At 48.3% G+C, this 25,891-nt stretch overlaps 1 protein-coding gene across 6 annotated transcripts in view; it reads left to right on the plus strand.

Moving 5' to 3' along the window:
• Window positions 1-1,818: 1,818 nt before the first annotated feature.
• LOC106747705 (flocculation protein FLO11) overlaps window positions 1,819-25,891 on the plus strand; it is a 52,698-nt gene continuing 28,625 nt past the window's right edge. Inside the window, exons 1-4 of one of the 6 annotated variants that reach the window (XM_014625503.1) lie at window positions 12,221-12,281; window positions 14,491-14,868; window positions 23,033-23,135; window positions 25,729-25,788. In XM_014625503.1, coding sequence (XP_014480989.1) covers window positions 14,812-14,868; window positions 23,033-23,135; window positions 25,729-25,788 — 220 coding nt within the window. In that variant the 5' untranslated portion in view covers window positions 12,221-12,281; window positions 14,491-14,811. Of the gene's footprint in view, window positions 2,327-12,220; window positions 12,282-12,789; window positions 13,037-14,490; window positions 14,869-23,032; window positions 23,136-25,728; window positions 25,789-25,891 lie in introns of those variants that run through there. The other 5 variants (XM_014625505.1, XM_014625504.1, XM_014625500.1 and 2 more) reach the window with 5 other exon arrangements.

Consider the following 25,891-nt stretch of genomic DNA (forward strand, 5'->3'; position numbering starts at 1 on the left):
CTTGAAAATCGCCGAAAATAAACATAGCGTGGAAACGGGCGTCGGGAGTATCGAGTGAAGTTGCGCGCATCGATACTTCGAGAATCGCAACCGTCGCGACATGCACATACAGGTCAGTTATAGGACAGATCTCGACGTGGTAATACGGATCCGAACGTCGTCCTGTATATCCCGCGATTCCGATTCACTGAAGCAGAGTATCGCGCTTGAATCATCGTCGAGAGTGACGAGAAAGTAAGTCTCTCGAGTTCGCCGCGACAAGATAACGCTGGACAACCGTTGAAAGTAGATACTCAGGTAGAGAACAGAAAATCACGATGACGTCAAAATGATGAAAAATGACTAATAATAATGATTCATTTTTTAATCATAATTCGATCATTTTCCTGTCCTTTTGATGTCAATTTCACGTTATCGTAATTTTCCGTTTTACTTGGGCAGGTAGAACAGAAAATGAAAATGATATCGAAATGAGAAAATTATCATGAAATTCGTTTTTCAATAATTTTTTCATCATTTTGATCTTATTTTCATGTCATTATTTTCTGTTCCAAGTATGTTACGAAATAAGCGATCAAGAGAAGACAAAGTATCGCGCATTCGCGGCATGATTGGCGGTCGGAGTTCAAAAGGCCGCGATTTTCGTCTTCAGATCGTCAAAAATGAATTTCGAGCCACAAGTCGTCGCCAGGAACGCCGACGGCAAGTTTCGTGCATTCTTCGCGGCAAAAAAACCGTGGGAAAACGTCGGAAGCAAACATGGTCTGTTCTTTTTATTATAGCTGAACTGACTGCACTAGTTAAAAAAAATCTACATACACATTGAAGAATATGAAATGTATGAGATTCTCACGCTTCAATACTCGTGCATTTCTTAAACTAATGCAGCGAATTCACCTAAGAAGAACAAACCAATGATGTGGCTCGAGCGTCGATAGTGCCGAGTGAAGTACCACGCGCTTCGATACTTGGAGAAACGCAACCGCCGCGGCGTGTACGAGTTAGTTACGGAACGGAACGCGACGCGGCAGTACCGATCCGAAAAGTGTCCCGAAATTTCCGTCATTTTCGACTAGCCGAGTCTCGCGCGCGAATTATCGTCTGGAGTGCTATAAGTAAATCGTGCAATTTATCGCCGGGAGTGCCGAAAGTGAGTTTCGCGCGCTCATTGTGGCGAGATGTCGCGTACATTCGTCTCGTTGTGGCAATTCGGAGTTTAAATAGCTGCGTTTGACTCGCCGAAGAAAAAAATCGGTAAGTACCAGCAAGCTGCAATAGATAATGCGTCTATCATCTTTAAGTACCGGTTACTTTTGCACCTTTATTTTTGCACCTGTGAAGTACAATGTACGTGTTCCACTCGCGAATTTAAATCAAACTGCCTCTCAGGTCTCGTTGGATTTTTTTTAAGGTAGGAATTTTTCATAAATAGGAAATTTTATCATAGGTAAGCTTGCGCCTTTTCACACCTCCTCATTTAATCAAAACAGACACATATTTCAAAAGCTAAAAATGCCGTGTAGAGTGAAACGCACGGATCGGAATATAAGCTGCATTTGTCCACAATATAACATTGGTTTAACAGAACGTTTACTTGGCAACTGTTGGAACTTCTCTCAGCTGAGATCGGATTATTCTTTTAGATCCAGAGGAATACAATCCAATCTAAACAACGGGAAACTTCCAACCAGTGGTAAAATAAACGTTCCGCTGAATGCGGCCATTTTCTTCCGGCCGAAAAACTCGAGCAGAAATTGAAAGGCGCCGCCGTGCGCCGAGGCAGGTCTCATGGCGCGAAGTTCGAACGACGCGGCGGCGGCGGTCGAAGGGCTGCGAGGGGAGGGAGAGCGAAGGGGGCGAGAAAGGGGCAGCAGCGATGGCTTCGGCTGAATGTAGCCGCCGAGTGCGCGTCATATGCGCGCACGCACGCACACACAGCGACGCCGAGTGACGCGCACGTGTATCGCGCGGTGTGGCGTGCGTATAGCGGGGCGAGAAAGTTTCGGTCGGTCGTTATCAATCTCTCTCCCAATCGCTGGACCGCTCCTGAGTGCTCCTCGTTCTCTCGGGTGATAACCTCTCGTCGCGGACGGCTGGCGACGGATCGCGCTGCCTGGGAACGAGCCAGAGAAAGAGCGGGACTCGACGACGCCGGAGAACCGGGAAGGGACGCGGAACGATGCCCGCGAACAAGTCGAATCTGTCAACGCCCCGCAAGGAGAAGTCCGGCAACGGCCTGGTCGCCGCCTCCGCCGCCAACGCCGCCGCCAAGAAAAAGAAGCGCTCGTCCTGCGTTAAGCATAAAAAACATTGCAAGCAATACCTGGTGAGTGTGACGAGAGAGACAGCGACGGGACGCCGTCGTGAGCCGTGCGCGAAAACGGCCATATTGACGGCGGATAAGGGGATACGTGTGCGTTCGTATGAGGCACGCGTACGTCCATTTGTAGACCACCACCTCGCCGATCTATGCACAGCTCCGATCAATCGTTCCGAGAGAGAGAGAAAGAGAGAGAGAGTCGCGGTTATTCGCGTCCCATCGCCCGTCACCGTCGCCCCCGTGACGCTAGAAATTTCGCGTTCGTAGGAAACTCGACGAGGTTATATCGCACGGGGTGCGAGTTTTCATCGGAAATATGTTTTCTCGGCGTCACCGTGTACGAGGTTCGCTTTTGCAGCAGCTGTAAATTTTTCAGCGCTCTCTCGAAGTAGAGCGAGCTCGTCTAGTTTCGGCAAATGAGCGTCTCGCGTGGAAGGCTCGCGCTTTTCGCCCGCTTCTACGGGAATATCGGCTATTATCGGCGCGGTAATCGCGCGAGGGCGACCTCTCACCCTCATGGGCTTTCAATTTTCACCCGAGTCATCGGCTCCGTTTCGATCCCTTTCTGCGCTCCCCCTCGCGTCGCTCCTCCCCGGCCCGAGCACATTGTTCGTTCGGTTTTACTTGCGGGGAGTGCAAAAGAGTGCAACTCGCCCCGCGGAGCAGGCGCGGAGCGGCTGGCGACATGTGTCGAGAGCGGCCTTCTTTCTCGACGCCCTCGGTGAAATTCGCGGGATTCGCGTCAGGTGACCTTTCGCGAAACTCTGAACGTGGTTACCCGATGGGGATGCTAACGAACGGAGCGTGCGGGGAATTTGTCCGAGAAAAAGGCGCTCGCTGTTTCGACGAAAGTCGGGCGACGCACGTGGTGCTGGCGACGTGATCTCGCTGAGGTGAATGCCCGAGTGTGGGCAGCCTTTTTGCTCTTCGCTCTTGTTTCCTCGCGGGGTCGTCAGGGGGTCAAATTGCGTATCTCGAAACGAAGTGAGAATTAGCAAGAGTGAGCAAATTCGCTAGATGTCGACCGATGAAATTACGAATATTCTAGTAAATTCGCTCACTTTCGTCATTTTCACCTCGTTTCGAGACATAACACGATCGATCCCCGGTTCGTTTCTCCGTGGAAACGTAGGGGACGGTGGGTTTGCCCATTTCGCGGTTGGAAATGTAGAGAACTGGGAACGATCGATCGGTGCGTTGAGCATGCCTCGGTGTCAATCACGATGCGACTCGATACTTCGAGTTTCTCTTGATGTTGCGCGTCGAATAACCGGAAGCTAAGTAATTAAGCTTCTGCGTCCAATTGCGTAAAATGTTCCAAATGCAACACACGCAATTGGTATCCGCGACGATGACGCTTCGGTACACTTCGGCAAGTTTGCAAAATCCGCGGTAATTTTCGACATTGGAGCGGGAGACTTGTCGAAACACGACACTTATGATTCCGCCGCGCTAATTGATTGCCAGTTACAACAAACACACAGAGATATGATATACAATAATATTTGCCGTTGTCAGTTCGATTAACATTTTCATATAAACTTGTGTAAACTTCTGTAGCAACTTTTCTTCCCCTCCCCCCTCCTTCCCGTATTATGTCATGTTAAGTGACGTCGTACGAGGGAGGGTGGAAGTTAAGAGGTCAGGGGCGGGGGAAAGGGGGATATGATGTAAAGGGAGGATTCGAGGTGACGTAACATCACGAGGAACTCGTTACCGCCATTGTACGCAGCATTCTTTTGTCACGCACCTTTAGTTACTCATTAGCGATATAGCTGTTGAATTATTCTACTGTACATTGTTGTGTGGTAATATGTATATATAAAACGACGTTGCGTAAACACACTGTTCGAATGTTTTATTTTACGATCAGGCCCCCCGCACTCTCAACCACAGACCACCATCTTCACCACCCTGGCCTCCCCCCTCCTCGCTGCCACATCCCCCACATCCCTGTAATCAAAGTAACCGGTAGCTCTTTTTGCACCGTACACCTATAATTTTCTCGCACGATCTCGTAATTCGAGACGATTTAGAGACGACGACGATAAGATTGAGGATCTCGCCGTGAGCGAGAGAAGATGGTACCTCGGGTGTCACGGGGAAGTGACAATTCACGTATTGATTCGCAACAAAGCCGGGAAAAAGAGGTTGCTGCTGATTTGGTGGGAACAAAGGGCGACAACAATTCCACTTCCGCGGCCACTTGAACCTCCTCTTCCCCATTATGCTTTGCAGGTGCAAAAGTTGACAGAGCAGTTGGCACGGTTGGCTACGTGAAGGAAAAAAAAATTTAGCCTCTCTTTTGTCTGCGCGCAGACTCACGGTCGTACTTAATTGCAGCCTGGCACATAGTGGTTCACGTACTCAATGATTCCGTCTTCGACTGCTCCGTTTAATCAAGTTTCGTTTATTCCACGAATAATATGTGTGTGTGTATTCAGAGAAGTAGCGCGGAGCAAAAGTAAAATCGCGCAAACGGACTCGTCAAATGCGAGAAGCCCACCGAGGAATTTATTTTTCTTTTTTTCTCCTTTCATTACATCACACACCGAAGAGAGAACTTTCCGTTGGGATGTTATTTTGATAGTAATCGATTTACCAGTTTGCGAATTAGCGACTCGTGTTCTCTTTGACTACTATATTTCATTCCGCGCCTAATCAGTAAGCTCTGCGTGCGCGGCATCGGCTTGTATGATTCTCTACGTCGTTGTGCACACTTTGTGCTCTCTCTCTTTCTCTCTCTCTTCTCTCTCGAAATGCGAAGTATAATATTTATTTGTGCGCAATTTATTGCACATTCGTGAGCGCGACCGCTTGTTGCGTTGGTTTTACGCCTCGCGTCGCGACTGCAATTCGAGCAGGTGTTTTTCGTTCTCCGTGTGCGCGAACAACGCAGCTACGGAGAACGGAAGCGGAAGTCGAGCGTAACGTGTCGTTGACGAGCGTGGGGTGCACGTGTGCGTGCATGTGGGTGCATTAATAGTGTTGCAATCACGGGTTGCTATTCTCGTTCTCTCTCTTTTTCTCCCTCCCTCCCTCCCTCCCTCCCTTCCTCTTTCTCTTTCTTTCTCCCTGTTCGCGTACGGAGGATACTTTTTTTTGTTGTAGTTACGTATCATAGTTCCATGCTTTATTCCTTAGCTCGTGCACGATGCATCCTTGAGGAGCAATGAATATTTATTCGCCAGGTAAGTGATGATTCTCTCCACGGCCGAAAAATAGGAGAGGAGCGCTTTATGCTTCGACACGTCGGACGTATTTCAAAATATGAAACAATATACCGCGATATTTCTCTCCGGAGATACGTCAGTCAGATATGTGTGATCGCGCACTTTGGAAAAACTTAGGCGACACCGATATCATCGAAAGCGTGATCGCTCGCGCGCTCGATGCAACGTTGCAAAAATCGAGTTACGCCGTGAAATGTGGTTTTTCCCCGTTTCGACGATGAACGTCGAAACAAGAGCATCGGGTCGTCGACAATCGGGTGGTCATTCTGCCAACAAAGTATCAGCGCATAAAAAGCCGATTATCAATCGTCGCGTCCGCTCGGAACATCGCGAGGCGTGGGCATGCCCGAATTAATTGGCAAAGTGCCCGTGTGATCGAACAATATTCCGATTGAAAGCGAATAACAATGCTCGTTACGTGACGCGTGACTTAGACCGAACACCGCGCGGAGGGAATTTTGCGATTCGCACGGTGCTGCCCAGACTTCGTGGGCATTGTTGACGTTATATGTTAAACGTAATTTATTTTAAATGTATTTATACATTTTAACAAATACGCTCGAACGCATCTGCGAGAGTGGAGGCGTGTAAATTTTTATTATTGTCTGTATAACACACGACGTGTGTATGTGTACACTCGAAGAAGCACAATTAACAATACCTACGCTTGCGTCACTCTCGGCAAATGTTAAACGTGCACACGGCTCAATAGCTTCGGTGTACGCGTGCGAAGCCGATATTAGTCTTAAAAATCCCACCATCGTCATGATTTTCACCTCGCGTTTCAGTGGGACGCTAAAAATCTCTATTAGCTCCGAGGCTGACCCTATTAAGGTAGAACCCAGTTTTTTAAATAAATTATAAAAAATGAAATATTCAAAAATAATGTAATGAATTTTTTTCTGAAAATTGAAAGTATTAGCATTCATGTTATATACAATTTATCAGACTTTAATCTTCTTTTTACAATTAAAGAATATTTTCAAATCAGTTGACATTTTAATTTTATTCTTTTTCTAGCTGAATATACCAAGCATGCATTCAAATGCAACGATTCGTAAACAACATTTTTTTATATCTTGGCGTAATGTTGAAATTTTCTTTCTGAATATAAATTTTTATATTTTTAATTGGAGTGATATAATGTGTGTCTCAATCATTTTTTGTGAGTAAAATAGAGTAGAAAAAGATAAATAGAGTAAAATAGAATAGAAAAAGATAAATGTTGATAATAGAATTCAACTCATTTGTAGATTTCATTTACCGAGTCCAGTAATAGACTGCTCGTTGAAGTGAGAAGACCCGATTACTGTCAGTTTTCAGTGTCAGTTCTCAGGTATGCCTAATTTCAATTGCGTCGAAAAAATCATTAACACTTTCACAACCGCATGTTAGCGCAGTGAAACGTCGCCAATGGCCGGCAATATTTTGGAAGAAAAAACTTTACGTAAATTCATGAAACAATTAACATTATTATGACGTGACAAAAGAAAAGTTTTGCAAGTGGCTTGCCACTGGTACCACGTGGGAGTCACCGGCAAATAGCGACTGGCCTATCAATGGTACCACGTGAGTGTCACCGGCAAATAACGACTGGCCTACCAATGACACCACATGAGTGTCACCGGCATACAACGACTGGCCTGCCCATGACACCACATTGGTGTCAGCGGTTGTGAAAGTGTTAATAGGGGCACGATATTACGCTCTGTAGTCGATTCTTGGAGTCGGTTATTGGAGCTCTGTAATAAAGTACAAGGCTTTACATTCTGTAATTAAGGTTCGATAATATCCTCACTGTACTTTTTAGAAGACTCGGAAATTCACACATTTTTTCGAATAATAAAAGAAAAAGACTTAATTCGTCGATATTAACCGTCCGGGAAAATTTGATTATCGTAATTAAATGTCTAAATATTGATGTGAAATAATGCGGACACCCGAAAATGATAAAATAATCTTTTTACTGATATATTCAATCGGGATATGCTCTTCCAATCTCGATAATAGGATCCTTTAACCTATTTTCTTGCAATCGAGCGAGTGCCGGAATGACAAATTCGCGAGTTCGCCTAATCTGTTAATTCAAGCGCGCTCATGGAGTGATGAACGTACTCGTTATTGTCATCATTCGTAGAATAGCATAGACGTCTCTTTGTCTTCTCTCTCTCTCTCTCTCTCGCAATGAAAGAATAATCTCTAGCTGTTCCATCGCCCGGGGCGGCCAGGACGCGAATTCATCATGAATTCTTGGAGGCCCACCCCATGGATATCCTCGCACGCTGAATAGGAAATGACGAATTCGGATCTATTTGGGTCACGGATACGTGTTATTTAACACGGATCGAAGCGCCTGGCTATCGCTCGAGAAAATGCCTGCAACTTCGGATCGATGTTACATATCGCGATACCGTTGCCGGCGGCCCGCGACGTCGTTGAAAGAAACATGATCTCTTCCGAGACTGCGGAGCATGATCGCCTGTGAACGCATTATTCAGCCGAATAAACTCCCATCGGCCGTATCATACCCGTTCTCAATCAATTTGCGCCGTGCGCGCGCGTACAGAAAATTAATAACGACCCAACGAGCGGACTCGCTCGACGAGCGACCTGTAAATTTTCGCCACTTCCCGCCAAGTTTTCTGAAATGTTGCGCTGAAAATGTCGGACACACGTGTAGACCGAGGCGTATGCGCGTGTGGAACAATGAAACGGCAGGTTTTCAGTGTGTTTTACCGCTCAGCGCTATCGAGCGCGTGCAGTGGCACGCGAGCTAAACTAATTTATTTCGACGTAGAACCCGCGCCGGAGAAAGATTCCCACGATTTCGCGCCGTTGACGTCACAATCCAGCGGGTACGAGCGCGCGGGGTCGGCGCGGGGAGGCTCGATCGAAATGATCTCCGGCGGTCGGTCCGTGTCGTCGATCGTCGTGCTCGAGCCGGCGGCTTCGCCGCGAGCGGAATCACCCGGCGCGCACCTCGTTTCATCCACTCGTCCCTGAACTCGCCCCGGCGTGAATTACCCCCGGTTGTGTTGCTACGCTCTGTTGGGAATATTATAGCTCTGTGGCGCGCAAGTATTCTGAATCCGTGCGGGCGAATATCCACCTGACGGCTAACGGTGAACGAGCGCACGTAAACGGGAATTCCCGCAGTCTCCGCCGAAAGGAACGTGCGGCCGCATCGACTGCATAGCGTGCGGTTTGCACGCCAGCGGATCTTATCGATTGTATGCGCGATTGCCGTTTTTTCCTTTTCTAATCATCGGCTCCGCTTTCCTTCATGAACCCGTGAATCGAATCCAACTTGTAAAACATTAACGCGATGGCCCGAGTAAGAACGATGGGCACGTGCGAGCTTGTAGAATTTATATGTTGTAAACATTGCGAGAAATACTGCGTGCCTTAGCTAAGAATCGAATCTGGACCTTTTCTTTACGCTGGAAAATTAATTTAATTGTCTTAATCAGATGTAGGTAGGCTTAACCAGATAATTTGGTTGATACATGTTCAACGAATTGTTTGGTTACTGCGACGAAAAAATTCTGTTTCTTAATTGGAATGAGAAAAAAGCTACTGCGGATCGGACCTTGGATTTTCAGTACATATACAATATACGTAACTAAATTTTTTGGTCGCGATAATCAAACGTTGGGTATATATCAACCAAATTTTGGCACTTGCCGCCGAGTCCTTTCAGCGTGGAAAAATGTCTCGGATAATGCGCCGTCGCGTGTTGACCGTCAGGAACGGCGTTTCCCAGTAGAGAAACTAAATCTCAAAGGCCGCACAAGCTACCAAGGATGGTATTAAGCGCGAATTAATCTTTAAACGACCGAAATCCACGCGATAATTTCGCGACAATTGATATTGACATATTATTATAATGTTACAGCCGTATCCGTTACACACCGCCGTAAATTTGCCCCGCGTGACGAACGAGTAGCGAGGGATAGCGCGTTATCCTTGAAATTTAACCTACGACGGGAACCATCACGCACCGCGCATTACTACCCCCGTAAACCATAAACACGGCACGAAGGTATTAAACCGTCCCGAGCGCTTCGATCGTCATCGTGCGCGTTTTCTTCGCTTCCCCGCCGTCGCGTCTTTCGCGGAGACGTCGGAAATTTTGGATTTCGAAAATTCAACTTGGTCGCCCCCTCCGCCGCCAAGTTCTCGCGCAAATTGGAGTTGCACGTTACTCCCAACTTTCCGAGCGTTGTGTACGTGCAGGGAACACGCCTATCGCGACCCGATCCGGCCGCTGGGAGAGCTCACCGGCGTCACGACGCTGGCTCGACATCGTGGCGCCGGATACGTGACGAGCGGCGGACAGGACAGGAAGAGAATGCGCGACGTCGCACACCAGACAGAGACAGAGACAGGAAAAGAGGAAGCGGGCGAGAGAGGACGTTAGATAGAAGCGTATCCCGGGACAAGGACGGAATAGCGAAGGACTTATTAAAGATAACGCGCGCGAGAGCGATGTCTGCGTGGAGCGATGGATGGTTAATGACACCGGATAACAAAGCTATTCTGATCCCCCGTCACGGCCGTCGCATCGGCGATATCTTTGACGGATTTTACGAGGGTAGTTCCTTGAGCCGGATTAAGATTTATTTTCATATCACCGCGTTCTTGCAACGTTCCTGCAAACCGGGAGACGTTGAGAGGGAAGAATTTCCTCGAGCGGAAATTAGACCGATCGTTGGAGGTTGTTAAAAATTTCTGAATTAACGACGACGAGAATTCAGAAGCAAATATTCTCGTAACTTGACATTCGGAAATGTCGCGCTGATACGACTGTTTGTTTTGCGACGCTACCTCTAAATTTTTTGCGTGGACGGACAAAGGCAGCGATACGACTCCAGCTCCCGCCCATTTCTATTTTCTTGCCTCCCTTCGCACTAAATAAGCCCGGCAATGTTTAGAATTTTATTTCCCACTTGGTCGCGCAACGCAATACGAAGTACGAAGTCGGTCCAGTACGCCGGCAGCGTAAGGACTGATGCAATATAAACGACGTAGGAGGAAGGAAGAGATGTACACTGCGACGGTGCGCGGGGGCGTGGCGGGCTATATACAAAATTAAGGATAGCGAGCTGAAAGGGACATTAGGCACGCGGTTGCACGATGTAGGAACGAGAATTATATCGGGGGGGNGGGGGGGGGGGGGGGCAGGAAAATTTAAGTAGCAAGCAGCTGTGACGAGTGAGAAGAGGGGAAAGGGGGAAGCAGTCGATACCACGAATCGCGAATCCGAGGGGTGCTAAGCAATGTTGTATACAACGTACTTCGACGATCGACAGAGTTGTGCGTCGGAGAATATTCTTCTCCCGATAGAATGAAATTATCCGGTATAAATTTTCACTCGGACACGCGGGACCCAATCTGCGAATTCTTTCAACGCGATACGCGACCGATCGGTCACTTGTACACGAACCTACGTGATCCTGGAGGATTTAATTGGAGGGAAAGAACGAAGACGAGCACCTGTGAACTGGCGTTGCGGAGTATCGAGTGCGATGCGAGCATGAGGACGAAGGCACGCAGGCAACGAAGGGACCCAGGCTACCGCGAGGGACCCGGACCACCACCTTTCAAACGTGAAGGCAATTCGGAACTATCACCTCCACGTCGAATAACGCGTACGTACTTTTACGTGTTTACGTGTATACGTGTGCAGCGGCGAAAGGCGGGGATAAAAGCTCCCGCTAGAAAATAGGTGCTAGACCAAACGGATAGTCGCGATGCGAGGAAGAGAAGAGGGAAGAGAGGAAGGACGAGAGGAGAAACGGAGGAGGGCGAGAGAAGGAAGAAAAAGACGGCACGTACGAGTAAATACGCAACGTGGTGGTGCGAACGAGAGGGTGACTAGAGCGAAAGACAGGGCTGGAAAAAGAAAGAGGGAGAGAGAGAGAGAGGGAGAGAGAGAGAAGACACACGAAGGAATCAGTGGTGGATTGACGGATTTCAGGGCCCTGGATGCAAACTGGCGGTGAAATTCCCCGCTCTTAAGCTCTCGCAACAATCGACCTCGGCTAACGTCAGCTAACTCCAAATCGAATTTTACAAAAACATCGGATAGCGTTACGTTCGATATCCCGACGCAACTCTGGGAAATGCGAAAAAGACAGCGACGACGTGAATTGGATTAACCGACGTGGTGACGGTGGAGAGCGGAAAAGTCGGTCTTTGAGCTTCGGTCCGCTCGGGGAAACTTTTTTTCGCACGACGTCAGAGATCGACTCGTCGTGTCTTCCTTTCGAAATGAATTTGAAAAGCCGAGCATTTCCTTTGCAATTTAGGATTTCTCTACGAGCGTCGTTCTCTAGGGTCGTCCTAGACGAGCGAGCGATCCGCGTGGTGATTTGCCACTATGAGGAGTTTAGCGATGCGGCGGGGTAGAGAGAAAGAGAGCGAAGAAAAGAGAGAGAAGGAGAGCGAGAGAGAAAGAAAGAGACTGTGGGGGGGAGAAAGAGAGAGAGAGAGAAGGAGACGCAGAGCGAATAGCCAGCCGGCCGGCAAGGGAGGAATATTGCGGACTATCGACCCGGGTTCTGGCTCGACGCCTGCGCTTGTCTCTGGCAACCCCTCCTACTGTCCCCGCGGGCCGTCTTGCCGGCGACGCGGTGCTCTACGTAACGTCGGTGCGACGGTGGGACCAGCAGTGCCTCTCACGATTCCGTTCTCGCTCTGCCCTCCGTCTCGTCGTCGTGCTGTTCGTACGTGTCCGGGGTGTCACCTGGCTGACATCGCACGCACACAGGCATATACACACACCCACGCACATACACTCACACGCGTGCACGTACACACGCAGCGATTTGCTGACACGCACACGCACGTTATTACATCAGGCCCTAACGTATCTCTATCTTAATCTGCTTCTCTCTCTCTCTCTCTCTCTCTCCCTCTCTTTCTCCTTTCCTCTTCCTCACTCTTACGTTCTCATTCTCTCTCTCTTTCTTTCTCTCTCGTCATTCCGCTTGTCACTTTACACGTTCACGCGGATACGTAACGCGTACTACCGGCGCGTGTCACGGCACGGCACCGATATACAGTGTGGGTACAATCGAATCGCCGATCCTCGTCTACGAAATCGCGATCTCTCTCCTTCTCTCTCTCTCTCTCTGTCTCCCCCTCCCTCTGTCTCTCTCGTCGCGTCTATAGCGCAGACCGAGGAAGGAAATTCAATTAACCGAGATTAGTGCTAACCGACGTCGCGTTGGTGGGCGACCGGCCGTTGCTTCGTACCAGCGCCTTCGAAGGCTCTGCGGGTTCTTCCCCGGGGTGCTTCTGCTGCTCGATAGGTGTGTACACGTATATATACGTACGTGTGTGCGTGGAGACAGCGAGCCGGTAAACGCCGACTGACAGGTGTGCGTCGAAGAATTTTCAACGATCGGCCACCGACTGAACGATCGGAGCGGAGCTCGAGAAGGTGGTGGAGGAAGAAGAGAGAGAGAGAAAGAGAGAGGTAGTGAGAAAAAGAGCGACGATGAAGCGATAAAATCGGAAAACGATCGTATCCATCTTCGTATCCATCTTCGTTCCTTCGCTTCCTGATCTTCGTGGGCTTCTCCTTCGCCAGCGAATTGCGTGATCGCGTCCTGTAGATCCTGAAATCGGCTTCCGCTTCAGTCATCACGCGCTACATCGGCCTGTCGCACCTTTATCGACCTTTATTCGCGCCTTTCGCCACTGTCTGGACGAATTGTCGGCCTTACTACACGAATACGACAAGCGGTCGTTCCGCCGATTCCGCAGTCATCAAAGCGACCATCTTTAGTCTTCGTTATTAATTAATCACCACCTTGCGCGTTTATAGATCGGCCACCTTGACTTCGGTTGCGCATCGTCGACTGGTAAACTCGCATTATCTTCTTCCATCTATTTCTACTCATCGACTTATTCATTTATCTTCCCTTCAATTTGCATCTTAATGCCTGATAGATAGATAGATTTTCTCGTGTCTTCCGAGAAATCGCCTGAGCGCGAGCGAGCTTTTGATCGATGTGCTCTGCGTGTGCTTCTTTCCCCGGTGGCGAACGACACCGACGACGGTGTCGAGCGGAGCACGAAGCCGACCGAATGATCCGTCTCTTCGTCTCCTCTCCTGATCCTCACTAAGAATAATTCATATAATCGTTCGACTTGGTCGAAAGTACTTTGATATTCATCGCGCTCGCGTGCCCTTCACTTCCTGCTGCATCGCTCTCATTAACGGGAGCATAATCATTTCCTCTCTGCCGATCGTCCTGGTTTATCGTCTCGATAGAAACGGCGTCTCGCGTGTTGCTGCGCGTACGCGTCGATGCACATACATGCCGGCAAAATTCATTACGTAACCGCGAATTAGACGGACACTCGCCTTTCCCGAACGGCACTTCGCGACTTCGTTCTCTACTTTTCCACATATCAGCATCCTCCGTTCTATTTACGGCCCATCTCACGTGTGCTTTACGAAGCGATCTATTCCATCGCTATTACCACCTCCGCTGTCTCGTCTATCCCCGTTTCCAATATACGCACGATCGCATAGCCGATTGCTCTCTCGTAGCGGATGTGAAAGCGAACGACAATCCCGAAACCGTACCGAGGTGCCTGTACTCGAGGAGGAGATATTTCGATATTGCTTTTTTTCCCCTTTTTTCATTCACTGGTGAAAATCCGCGGACGTCGGCGCGACCGCAGGCGCGGATGCCGGCATTGCGTTCCACCCACACGCGCCGCACGCACGTACGCACGCACACACATACGTACGTAGACACATACATACGCACATCAATACCGACGCCTCTCTTCATCTCCCTCCATCTTCTCTATTCACTTAATACACACACGGGCTCGGAGCGACACACACACACACACACACACACACACACACACATACATATATATATATATTCACGCATACGTTCGTGTACGCAGAGGGAGTAATCCGGAACCCGAGCACGAGCTCGAGCGCCGTTCACGAACACTGCCTCGAAGGGAGAAGAAGGTGGCGGTGGTAAAGTGGTGAGGTGGACGAGGACGGGAAGGGAAGGTGTAGTTGTGTGTCGTACGTACCTACGCGTCGTGTCGACGTCGAGGAGCCGCGTCCTCCTCCTCCTCGGCAGGACGCAGCATCCTGGCCTGACGACACTGTGCCCGTCGTCGTCGTCGTCGTCGTCGTCGAGAAAACGGCCCCCGTCGCTCTAACGCAGCGGCTGCGTGTCACTACTGTCCCACTGCCCCACACACCGCGGCCTCATGATTGGTTCATTCTGGAACCTCTGCCGTGCGTGCCCTTCAATGCCGATTGATAAGGTGAGAGAGTCGAAGAAAATTAGCCAGTGATTAGCAATTAGGCCCGACTTCCGAACGTGCGCTCCACGCTAATTAATGCATTTTCAATTCTCAGACCACGAGATCACGTTATTTCATATATTAGAATATTACATTTATCGTCTCTACAGTCGTATCTCTTTCTCTGTTATTCTCTCGCTGTCTGTTGATTTTTCTCCTCCCGCGCGAGTAACCCGTTGATTTTGTTGTTGCTCACACGTTCCCGTCCTCGCGTCCTTCCCACCGTTCGCGTTATTCATCGACATTTTTATCGGGAGATCGATTTCGGCTTCCCATAAATCCGTCGGGTAGGGCCTAAAGCCCAGAGAGAGGAACACACGACGTGGTTGCGGGACCACTTGTGCTACGGGAAGCCCGAGATCCCGTCGAACGCGGAACGGTCAATCGGAATGGCGGATTCATTGATTCGACGCTCCTGTTGGTTGCCTGTTTGCTCGCTAGTCTTATAAATCCGTAAGCGATTCGAGGAAGTACACTTGGAGTCCAATATAACGCGCGACTTGGAATCGGCCGGTCGATTTAGCTCCCACCTATTTTTACCTCCTATTCTCTCTACACTTTTTTCCGCGTATCTCGTTTTATATTTTTTTCCTTTCTAACAGCATTGTAATTTTAACGCACGTCCAACAGCGTCTCCTCTTTCGTAAACATCGTATATTTTAATCGTTGATGCGGGCGGACATTTTAAGCTCGACGGGCCGCCGAATAGATCAAGGAGTACACGCCGTACACTCGTATCGCGATCGTCGCCGTATTGTGCGCCGGTTGTCCCGTTTCAAGCGGAACATATTTTATTGGACCAAGGGCGATCGGGTATAGCGCTCCCTCCGGCCGTGCGGTGTCCCACGTCTTATCGAAAGCCTATATCGATTTTCGTTAGATTACGCCGGCGCTCGCTCGCGATTTACATCGGTGTACGGCGCATGAATTTTAGCCGCGCGACGGCGAATAAACAGTGATTTCGCCGTAACTCGATGAAGCGATCAGCTTGCCGGAGAAAATCGCACGCTTCCATCTTGCAATTTGCGCGGAGTTGGTTCACCGCGCGGGAGGCCCTGCGCGCGCGAAAATCCCAGAGTTTCCTCACAATGCGACCTCTCTCCGCGGCAATTTGGCTTCCGCTTAATTAACGCGTTAACGTCGCCGACAGAGTACGGGACGTCCAATAAAGGCGTGATTGTTGTTTACAAAATTTACCGCACCCGTGCAGCTCGTTACGCCGGAATTGCCGGAGTACCGTTCCGATGCGGAACAATCATCGAAATATCGCGTACATGCTCGCGACGAAGCGTATCTCATCTTCAAAAATTAATCGAATTATCCAAGAGAGAGAGAGAGGGAGAGAGAGAGAGAGAGAGAGGAAAGTTCATTCGTGCAGAATCGAGAAATTTTAAAACGAGAGCTAAAGAGGCGCTGAACAATTTCTTCCCACTTCTATCTAGATACAGAAATGTAATAATTATATAATTTAGAGCCAGTTTTGTAAATATATCTAACTGGACCTTGACTGAGCCCTGTTCGAGCATCTCTAGTCAGAATATGGACACCGTTCGCCATTAATAGGGAACTTCTCTCCCTTCCACCAAGTCTCAACTGCATATCTGTCCCTTTTTAAGTTTCGAGTGTTCATTAGTTCAACGAAAAAGAACACTCAATATATACATCATTCATACAGCGTCCTTCGTTACTACATCTTCTCTCTCACTCCCACTTGCTTCTTCCATATTACATATGGCGAATCGAAGAGTCAGTCAAAAATTGACTAACAGTGTCCATACTCTTACTAAAGGTATTCTAGGCCCTATGAGTCTTGTTAGGAGCACCCTATTCCGGATCTATTCACGAAATACCATCCGAGATTTACCTTTCTAGGCTCCGTCTAGGGCTCCAACGAGGGCAGACCTGTTTTAGGGCACGCCTATTTAGGGCCACTACAGACTACTTGGGACACGCTTCGATTATTATTATAATCTCCACCCGGGAATTCTCTCCTCCGCAAATTAGCTGTTTTTTTCCCCTCGTTTCACCATTGGCCTTTCAATAAGACCGACGTGGAAGACGAAGGTTGGCCGACCTTGGAGCACCGAGTATCGAGGAAGGGTCCTCAGTTTTATTCGCATCGCGGCTTACAATCGAGTCACGGCTCGTAAATTCCCAGCGCTGAAATTGGCACGTTCGCGTGCTCGACACACTCCTCTATTCTTTCCTTCTACGAGTGAATAAAGCTACCGTTCGCGTTTTTATCGCGCGACGATAACGAGGATAGGCGATACGCGATTCGGTCGACCGCTCGTACTTTGTATGTGAGAGAGAGAGAGAGAGAGAGAGTCTTTCGCGCATGCCGCTATTCGTTCTTTTATCCGCGAATTGATCGCACAGAGCGAACGTTACGGATTGCCAGAATTGAAAGTGATAAAAGACGCGGAAATGTCCTTCCCGCTTTTATGCGCGAATCGCCTTTATCCTTTCGTTCCTGCCGTTAAATCTCGTCGATGAAGGCGAAACGTGCCCGGTAGCTCTCTCTCTCTCTCTCTCTCTCTCTCTCTCTCTCTCTCTCTCTCTCTCTCTCTCTNCTCTCTCTCTCTCTCTCTCTCTTTGACGAGCAAAAGTTCTTCCGCGGACCGTTAACGGAAATAGACGCGTCTTCGCGCGTATCACACCGTATGATCCTGCGATTCGGCATCGAGGATCATCCCAAGGAGCGTAATCAGAGAAGCGTGTGTCACGAGCGATCCGGCGCGATGAGAGGGCTCTTAGAAAAAAGAAAAAATGACGGTCTCCGGTCGCACTCGCAGGAAATTGCCCGGCGAGAAATCTTCGAGGCTTCCCGACGTAAAAAGGAATCCAGGTCGAATTGTTTGAGTCAGGTGGATTAATTGCCGTGACGGCAGCAACAACGAGCGAGTACGCCACACGATACCGCCGCGTCAGCGTCGCCGCGGAAACGTTGTTTATCGATTGGCACCAATTTGCGTCATTTTTCAAAACGACCCTCCGGCGTTTATCGAAGACTCCTCGCGCGCCGAGTCATCTCTACCTGCGGCTCGACTAAATCCGAACGAACGAAAGACGGGATATGTTGATAAGCGGCACGAGGTGGGGCGAAACGGGCCGAGGAGGACCCGGAATGATTTCGAGCGGTCGCTGCCGGGCAACATAGTTACCAGCCGACTCTTTTCAACTAACCCGGAGTATAACGCAGAGCGGCGTGGAATTGCACGGTCACTCGGCTGAATCGACCCCCCCGGTGCAATTCGTCACGAAAGGTGGTAGGAGAAAACCGGCACTGCGCCACCGTTCGCGTTCGTCCGTCGATATGCACGATCACGTGCACGACGACGACGACGACGACGCTGTTGTATCGCGAAACGTACATTGACTCTTGCCGCTTCATCGCCGGCCGCACTTTTGCGCAGCGCGCTGTCCCATGCGATTAGCGCACCTGCGAAAAGGTCGCCACGCTTTTCGCGCGTCGATGGGTTTCAGTAAAGTCGCGAGAGAACGACTTCACGATTTCCAAACCGGTCGGGTGGAAGAGACCGAGAGGAAGCGTCACGGTTTTCTCATTCGCGCTGGGGAATTCGCGGCGGAGATACTATTTGCAGAAACGCGCGGATAATCGTAATTATGTTCACACGGAATGGTCCTGCTTACATATTTGCTTTTATTGTGAGAAAGAGAAAGAGAGGGAGAGAAGCATTTATTTTCCTTAGGGCGTGCTCTCCAAAGACTACAATTTAGAAAGTTAATAATACAGTAATAAAATTTCAACTAATATTTAGCAGAGTAGATAAAAGAAAAGGTATGCGATAACTTACGAAAGTAAAGAAACCCTCCTAAGGGTAGATATATATATATATATATCGCGGAATACAAGACAATTAGTAATATACGCGTAGTGACCAAGTTAAGAAAATTATAAATTCAATAAAAAAGAGAGGAATGAAAATATAGAAAAATGAATACTTAAAAGCGAGAAAGAAACGTTAATTGTCATTCTAGGGTGTTCTCTTTAAAGACGAAAAAAGCCATTGTATAAAAAAATTTGCAAGACGCAGGTTTTTGATACAAAGATAGATGATAGACTAGCAACAATGGTAAACAGAAGGAATAAAATAAATAGGAATAGGTGGTAACGTAAAGTTTTACAATTAAAATCAACTATGTACGTAGAAAGAAGAATAAATTTACATAAAAGATAGGTGAGCGGTGCACGAGTACTTAACACACGGGTACTTAACATACGGTAATTTCATAGAGTGAGAAAGGATAGTGGAGAATTTATTTCGAAAAATATTTTATCGCGCTTGCGACGGGGAGAACTCGTAAAAAGAGCGCACAGCTAGAGCGAGAAGTGTAATTGCCGTTGCCGCACGGGGGTGAAAATACAAGCGCGAAAAGTCGATTTCTGCGAGGGAGGAGCGAGTGGAAGAACCGGCATTGCGCCACTGTGTTATGTCTTCGTCGATATTCGCGGCACTTGGGCCGAGTCGTACAGTACGTTGACTTCTACCACTCGCCGTTATACCGCATTTGTGCCGCACCAGCACATTATCAGAATAAGATAAACTTCCCGGCCCGATTGCACGCGACATTCTCGAAGCGCGTTTAAAAGGGACGCTCGAAAATGCATTGGACCAGGTATATCGCATTTGCATTTTTTTTCCATGACACATCCGATCTACCTTCGATCACGCGAGAATGTTTACCCGCTTGTTGGTAATTTTCAGGCAAACTTGGAATCCTTCGCCTCTTTTCGCCGGCGTTCTCGCGGCATCGAAATTTACCGGAATCACTTGCCTGCCATGTGAATTTTTACGAACTCGGTGGGTTCATCGTTGCATTCAAAAACCAATCGATACGGACGATTGCTAATTTTCGCCGAACTTTCAACATGGAGTTGTAAACGGCCTCTAATTAATTATTGCCTGTTGTTAAGGTTTTCATAATTAATTTCATCAATAACACACAGCGTTATTGGTATTGTACACGTAATCCGCCTTGCGAACGCAGCCGGGCGTTCTCGCTGATGCCATATCAGTGCCCCGTCCTCGACTGGGTACATCGCTCTGTTTGCGCAATTACGTATCGAAATATTCCCGCAAACTTGCTCGGCACACAAACTTCGATTTCATCGTTAAACTTGAGCGGACGAAGTTGCAAATGTACACGCTCCTCCTGGAAAATGATAGAGAATACCGATAACGGTTGACGAGGTTGTTGTTGTCAGGTGTTAAGCGTGATACATGTTAATTAATCGCGCGAAACTCTCGCGCGTAATGCTCGAAGAGGGAGGTGTAGGCCTACCGCGCGTGACGTATGTTCGCTTGACGCCTGACGTATCGCGGGATTATCCTGAGGATCCCGTTGATTGCCCGACTAATTGAAATTAATAAAAATAGAAGGGATATAGTGTCGTGAGAGAAAGAGAGAGAGAGAGAGAGAGAGAGAAGTAAATTTAGCCAGTGTATTTTCTTTAATACACCCAGCTCTCTCGCACGCTCTGCTGCGTTATTAATACTTAAAACGTGTGGGAGTGCCTCTAAGAATACGATTATACGCGTAGGCACATATCGACGGGATCTCTCGGCGTTCGAATCCGGTGATCTGGGCTGAAAGAGAACTCGAAAGAGAAATTCGACAATTCGGATTATCGTGCACATAAATGCATCCCTCCCGCGTCTTAGGTCGTGCGATTAAAATTCGCCGCGGGACACCCGATATGCATATCAACGCGTGTCTAATCCATGACAGTTGCACAACGCGACGGTACAACGATTTCGGTCTATCCTGTCATCTCCTCCTCTATCTCTCTCTCGCTCCTCTCTCCTCTTCTCGTCGGCAATTGCCCTCGAAAGGTAATGAGACGAGATGGCAGGACACACGCGGGATGCAGCGGAGACGCGGGAGAGGATCGTTGTCGACGATCGCATCTCGACGTGTCTCTCATCGGCGCGCATCCGCCCGGAAAAACAGATTTCTCTCTGCTCCGTCGAAGTTCGATCGATCAAAAATTACTTTGCGGTATTAACCCCGGGAGAAGAAAAAACACACGAGGCGAACGTAGGCTCGGCGACGTGACACTAAGTATCGTCGCGAGGGATATATATTTTGCTCGTCTCATTTGAACGACGATGCACCGCGATGCATAGTAGTTCAACGTTACATTGTTTGCTTCTCCTTCCCAACCCGGGGACTTTGCGTTGTCTTTCTGGGCTTCACGAGCCTATTCGTGAGCCTAACGAGCTTTATCTGTGGGCGATTTTGAAGCACGCGACTCCAGCGAATGATAGAAAACCGATAGAGACCGGCGGCTTCGAGTTCCGCAGACGGTTATATGTGTGTGTATCTCGTTTTTCTATTTAACTTGCCGTCATTATTCCCCGATCACGCAGAGACCCGTTAATGATTTCAATGGAACCGTCGGGCCTCGCGTCGATGTCGCGGCAACTTTTGCGCGCTCATTGTCCTACAAATCGGAATCGCCGGAATTCGTTCCTGAATTCTGAATCCGTCGCACCTCCGTTTCGATCATTGAGTTTTCTTGTCGAACTGACCTCCGTAATTATTCGCTTTAACCGGATACTGCTCCGATGACCTTGATCTTAACATGCACACTAGGATGATAATGTCGTCTTACCCTGAAGAACTAACACGATATCATTTTTTTAGTCCAGAAGAGCTAAAGATGATAATTTCATCTTAGCCCGAAGAGCGATTTTTGCAAAATTTCTCTCTCTCTCTCTCTCTCTCTCTCTTACGTGACTTGGGAGAGGGAGAGGAGGGAAAGGATATATTGTACTTTATGTTGTCTGGGCGCGGCGACCTATGGTAAAGGTTAACGTTGCCCCACATCGCCATTAATAAATAGGCGTCGAAGAATCGATAATCATCCACACACATGCACGGTTTCACAGCGGAGCATGTATCGTTTATTGTGAGAAAGCCTGCATCTGTTTTAAGTTATCAAACGATGGGGCAAATTCGCCGCCACGACGCGACTGAAAATATAATTTCGCTCGCCCGGAATATTTCAGGAAGAGCTGGAAAAGTGACTCCGAATTCAATTGCCGAAAAATTGGGTATTTATGTAAAAGTAGTAGTTATATAAAAAAATTATATGAAAAATCAATTCGTAGAGGAAAGGAACGAAGAGATCGGACCGAAATAGAGCGCGAGTAGAGAGATCTACGAGGTGGAACCGGTTCAGGGAAGTTTCGATCGCGTTCCGATATTTATATATAGTTCTGTTTACAAATTCGGCCGTTTTAATTATATCTCGTCTAAGTCAAACGACGCGGGCATGTGTCGGATAAAAATAATTATGCTCTGCTCGCAATAGAGAGAAAGAGAGGGATGTACGGGTCCCAAAGCCTCACCGAATGGATTATGGAAGCCCTAACCGTCGACTCGACTCATCTATCGAAACCTTGCAGCATATTTTCATTGATGGCGACGAACGCCAGCGATGTTAGAAATATTTTACGAAGGCGGAGTTTATTTTTGCGAACGTACTCTTTCTCTCTTTCTCTCTCTCTCTCTCTCCAATCATTGATCATTGAAATTTATCAATTTAACAACGATCCTGCATCAATGTACTATATTACTAAGCCACCATTTTCCACTCACGACGAACCATCCGAGCTTGAGGCTAGAATTTTTCTTCCGTGTCACGAATAACTTCCGTTCTTCTCCTTTATTTTCTTTATTTTTTTATAATATGCGCAAATCAATACGAGTCGGCAGGCACAGGTGGCCTCGCGGTTCTTCAAGATCGTGTTCTTCCGTAGTGTCGTAAATAGCGGAACATTTTCACCCTCGGGGTGAAAAATACGTTCTCGGGACACAAGAGCGCTCGAGAAACAACTGCGCTTGCCGGGAGGGGTTCCGTTGGTCTCGATTCACACTTTCCTCCTAGAAATATACCAAATTCCGTTCTACCTGTTTATCCTCACTTACCTCTTTTTTTCCGCGAGGAGTTTTCGGAGAGAAATAAATAAACATTCGCGCTACGTCGGAAGTTATTTACAACCCCGGCCTCGAACTTCGCTCGGATAGTTCGATTATGCGGTTCGACTCGTGCGGATCTCTCCGTGTAAAACTTAGTTTCAATTACGTGTTACAGCAGCTTCATTCGGAATACAGGAGCACGTACACATGGCACGAGTACACGGGACCGCATCAAGAGCATACGGTTGTGCGACGCGCGCCGCAGCCGCCACCATCGAGTAAGTGACTAGTTATAATTACGAGACAGGCAGCACATTTTCTCTCGTTGTACTTACCATTAGCAGAACGTTAATCCTAAACAGTAGAAAGTGATGATTCGCTTACCGGCAAGCGGCGACGATTTTGCCGGTATGTGTGTTATATACGTACGGCGATAAGCGAGCAGTAATGAGCCGCCATCGCGTGGAACCAATTACGAGCGTTTTGAAAATGTGTTGTTTTACAAAGAAAAAAAAAAGGAAAGAAAAAGAAGAGAGAAAGAACATATGTCAGCGATAATCTTGTAAATTCAACGCTAAAATCGCCGGCAGAAAGGAAATGCCAGAGGCTGTTCGTACTGTTTAGGTTTGACGCCGGTTAGTAAACTGTCGTGTCACTCGAGCGTGAATCGACCGATTTGTCCGTCGTATTTGCCAACTTTATTCTGCAAGCGTATATATTCGTAATTTTTTTCCATTCGAGCGGAAACGCCTTTGCCAGAGAGAGATATAGGAGGCAGATAACGACGGGAACAAGAAGAGATAAAAGGAATATAAACGTACGGCGATGCACGCTCTCGAGAGAACGTTCTACTCGCTATTGAACTACTTTTTTTTTCTTATATTAGTTTTGTAAGGGTGTCTTTAGTGATCTCGTTTACTCGTGTTACTACTCGTGTTATATCGTAAACGCACTCTCGCTCTCCACGTCACATTTTTATCATCCCGTTCACTTCATAATATACATACATACTTAACACACACACACACACACACACACATACATATACACACACACACACACACGACTGCGTTCTCGTGATTTTCGTGCGATACGTATGATATGTCACATATTATTTTTCATTATATGATATATAATATATCCATATATATACACACTTATACATATATATGATAAAGCTGAGTCTGTTTGTATATTTATCTGTCTGTTTGTTTGAAACGGCAACGATTGAGAACTGCTGAACGAGTCTGTCTGGAATCTTAACGGTAGATGCAATATATCCTCCCGTAGCTACATCATTACGCCGATACGTTCGAAACGACTACCGGGTCATCAATTATCGATCCTTGTTGAAATTTTCGTCGCGTTCTTAGCTAGATTGGACTAGGCGGAACGATGAGCTCCGTCCGAGACTTCGTAGACCGCCGCCGTATGTGACGCAGTAACGCACGTTTTTTTGACGTATTATGACGTAGCCGTTCTCTCCGCGCCGCGAACTTTTCACTTCGGCCTTTGCACCGGTGTCTCCATGTAAATCGCTCGAGTTCTAAAGTAGACGGTACGTTTATCACACGGCACACGCGAGCTGATCTCGAATCCGGCTTTCGAGTTACAGATGTCAGCTGTCGATCGAGTCGATGTAGGGTATCCCGTCATTTCTCTCGCCATTGACACGCGAGATTGCACGCGAGTACGCGATCCTCGTAAAACGCGGGGGTTCGGAGGGTAACTACGTGATTTGAAAGAGGAGTAAACAATACCGGCTCCTCTCGGATATTTTTCCACGTCTCGGTCGTGAAGATAGATGAAGCAAAACGGACCGAGAGCGAGCGGTGGCATATAATATCATTTCAAGAGAACGAATACTCTCAACGCCGAAATAAGCCGTCACGACAAGGGTGATTAGATTTCTTCCTCGGCGGGAGGAAGGCCAGCGGAATAGGAATTTCCTCGGGAATAGACTATTGCTCGGAATTTCCCATATGATTCGAGGAATCCCGAGAATCTGTTTGGGATCCGCGAGCCGCCTTTGTCGAGCGTAACACGGGGACAGCGAATAAGCAACGGCGAAAAGGCGGGTGCTTTTCTTTTTTATTTCCGTCAAAGAGGCCGCGCCGGCAAATACGAAATAAATAGACGTGCGTTTTTCACTCCCCCCCCTCTCTTTCTCTCTTTCTCTCTCTCCCCTTCGGCGAAAAATAAAGGCATGAATATCCGTCGGCGCGCTCACGACGACGACGCGTCCGGAACGTCGACCACGTCGATCGTCGATCTCTCCGAGCAGTCGTCGGCTCGAATTTAATCGCCCGCGATCTCGCTTCGATCCTTTCCGCGACCTCGTTTCGCCGCGAGAGGAAATTCTCCGCGAGAGCGAATCCCCGTGTAAGGCAATTTGGCCGCGATGAATTCCGCGCCGTTGACTTTCCCATCTTGGCGTCGCGCTTTATATCCAGCGGCCTCGAGAAGCGGAGCGAGCCCGACCTGTCGGGCGATCGAACTCCTCCGCTTCTCTCCTTCTCGTCGTTTTTACTGCGCCGGACGTGGTTCGCGAGGAAGAAGAGCATCGGTAATTATTTTCGTTATTCCTCGATTTCCTCGATATCCCACGGTATTTCGCGATCGAGGGTAGACAGCACTTGGCGGTTTTTCGGTGTCGAGAGGAAGGGTCGCGTCTCGAAAACGATTTTCGACAATAAGAGGGACGCTACACGCGCGTAGATCTCGTGAATTTCGCGATCGAGGGGCCGCGGAACGGGGAGAGTCGGTCGGGGGAGAAACGCGCAGGTAGAGCGGGAGGAAGATGGTAGACGGAGAAAAAGTAAGCGGGAGGAGAAAAGAGAGAACGGTGCCAGCTGCGAATTTTGATTGCAGCGAAGCAACCGAGCGCGAAGCTACAATCGGCCAAGTCAACCGAGGATGAGAACAGCGAAGGTAAGACGAACGATTGCGGAGCAACGCACAAACGCCCAAATGATCATTTCGGTGTGTTTTCGCTCACGTAACTCACCCCCGGAAGGAAAGACCCCCCCCCCCC

Source organism: Dinoponera quadriceps, unplaced genomic scaffold, assembly GCF_001313825.1.
Source record: "Dinoponera quadriceps isolate SergipeBrazil2010 unplaced genomic scaffold, ASM131382v1 scaffold1395, whole genome shotgun sequence".
NCBI lineage: Eukaryota > Metazoa > Arthropoda > Insecta > Hymenoptera > Formicidae > Dinoponera > Dinoponera quadriceps.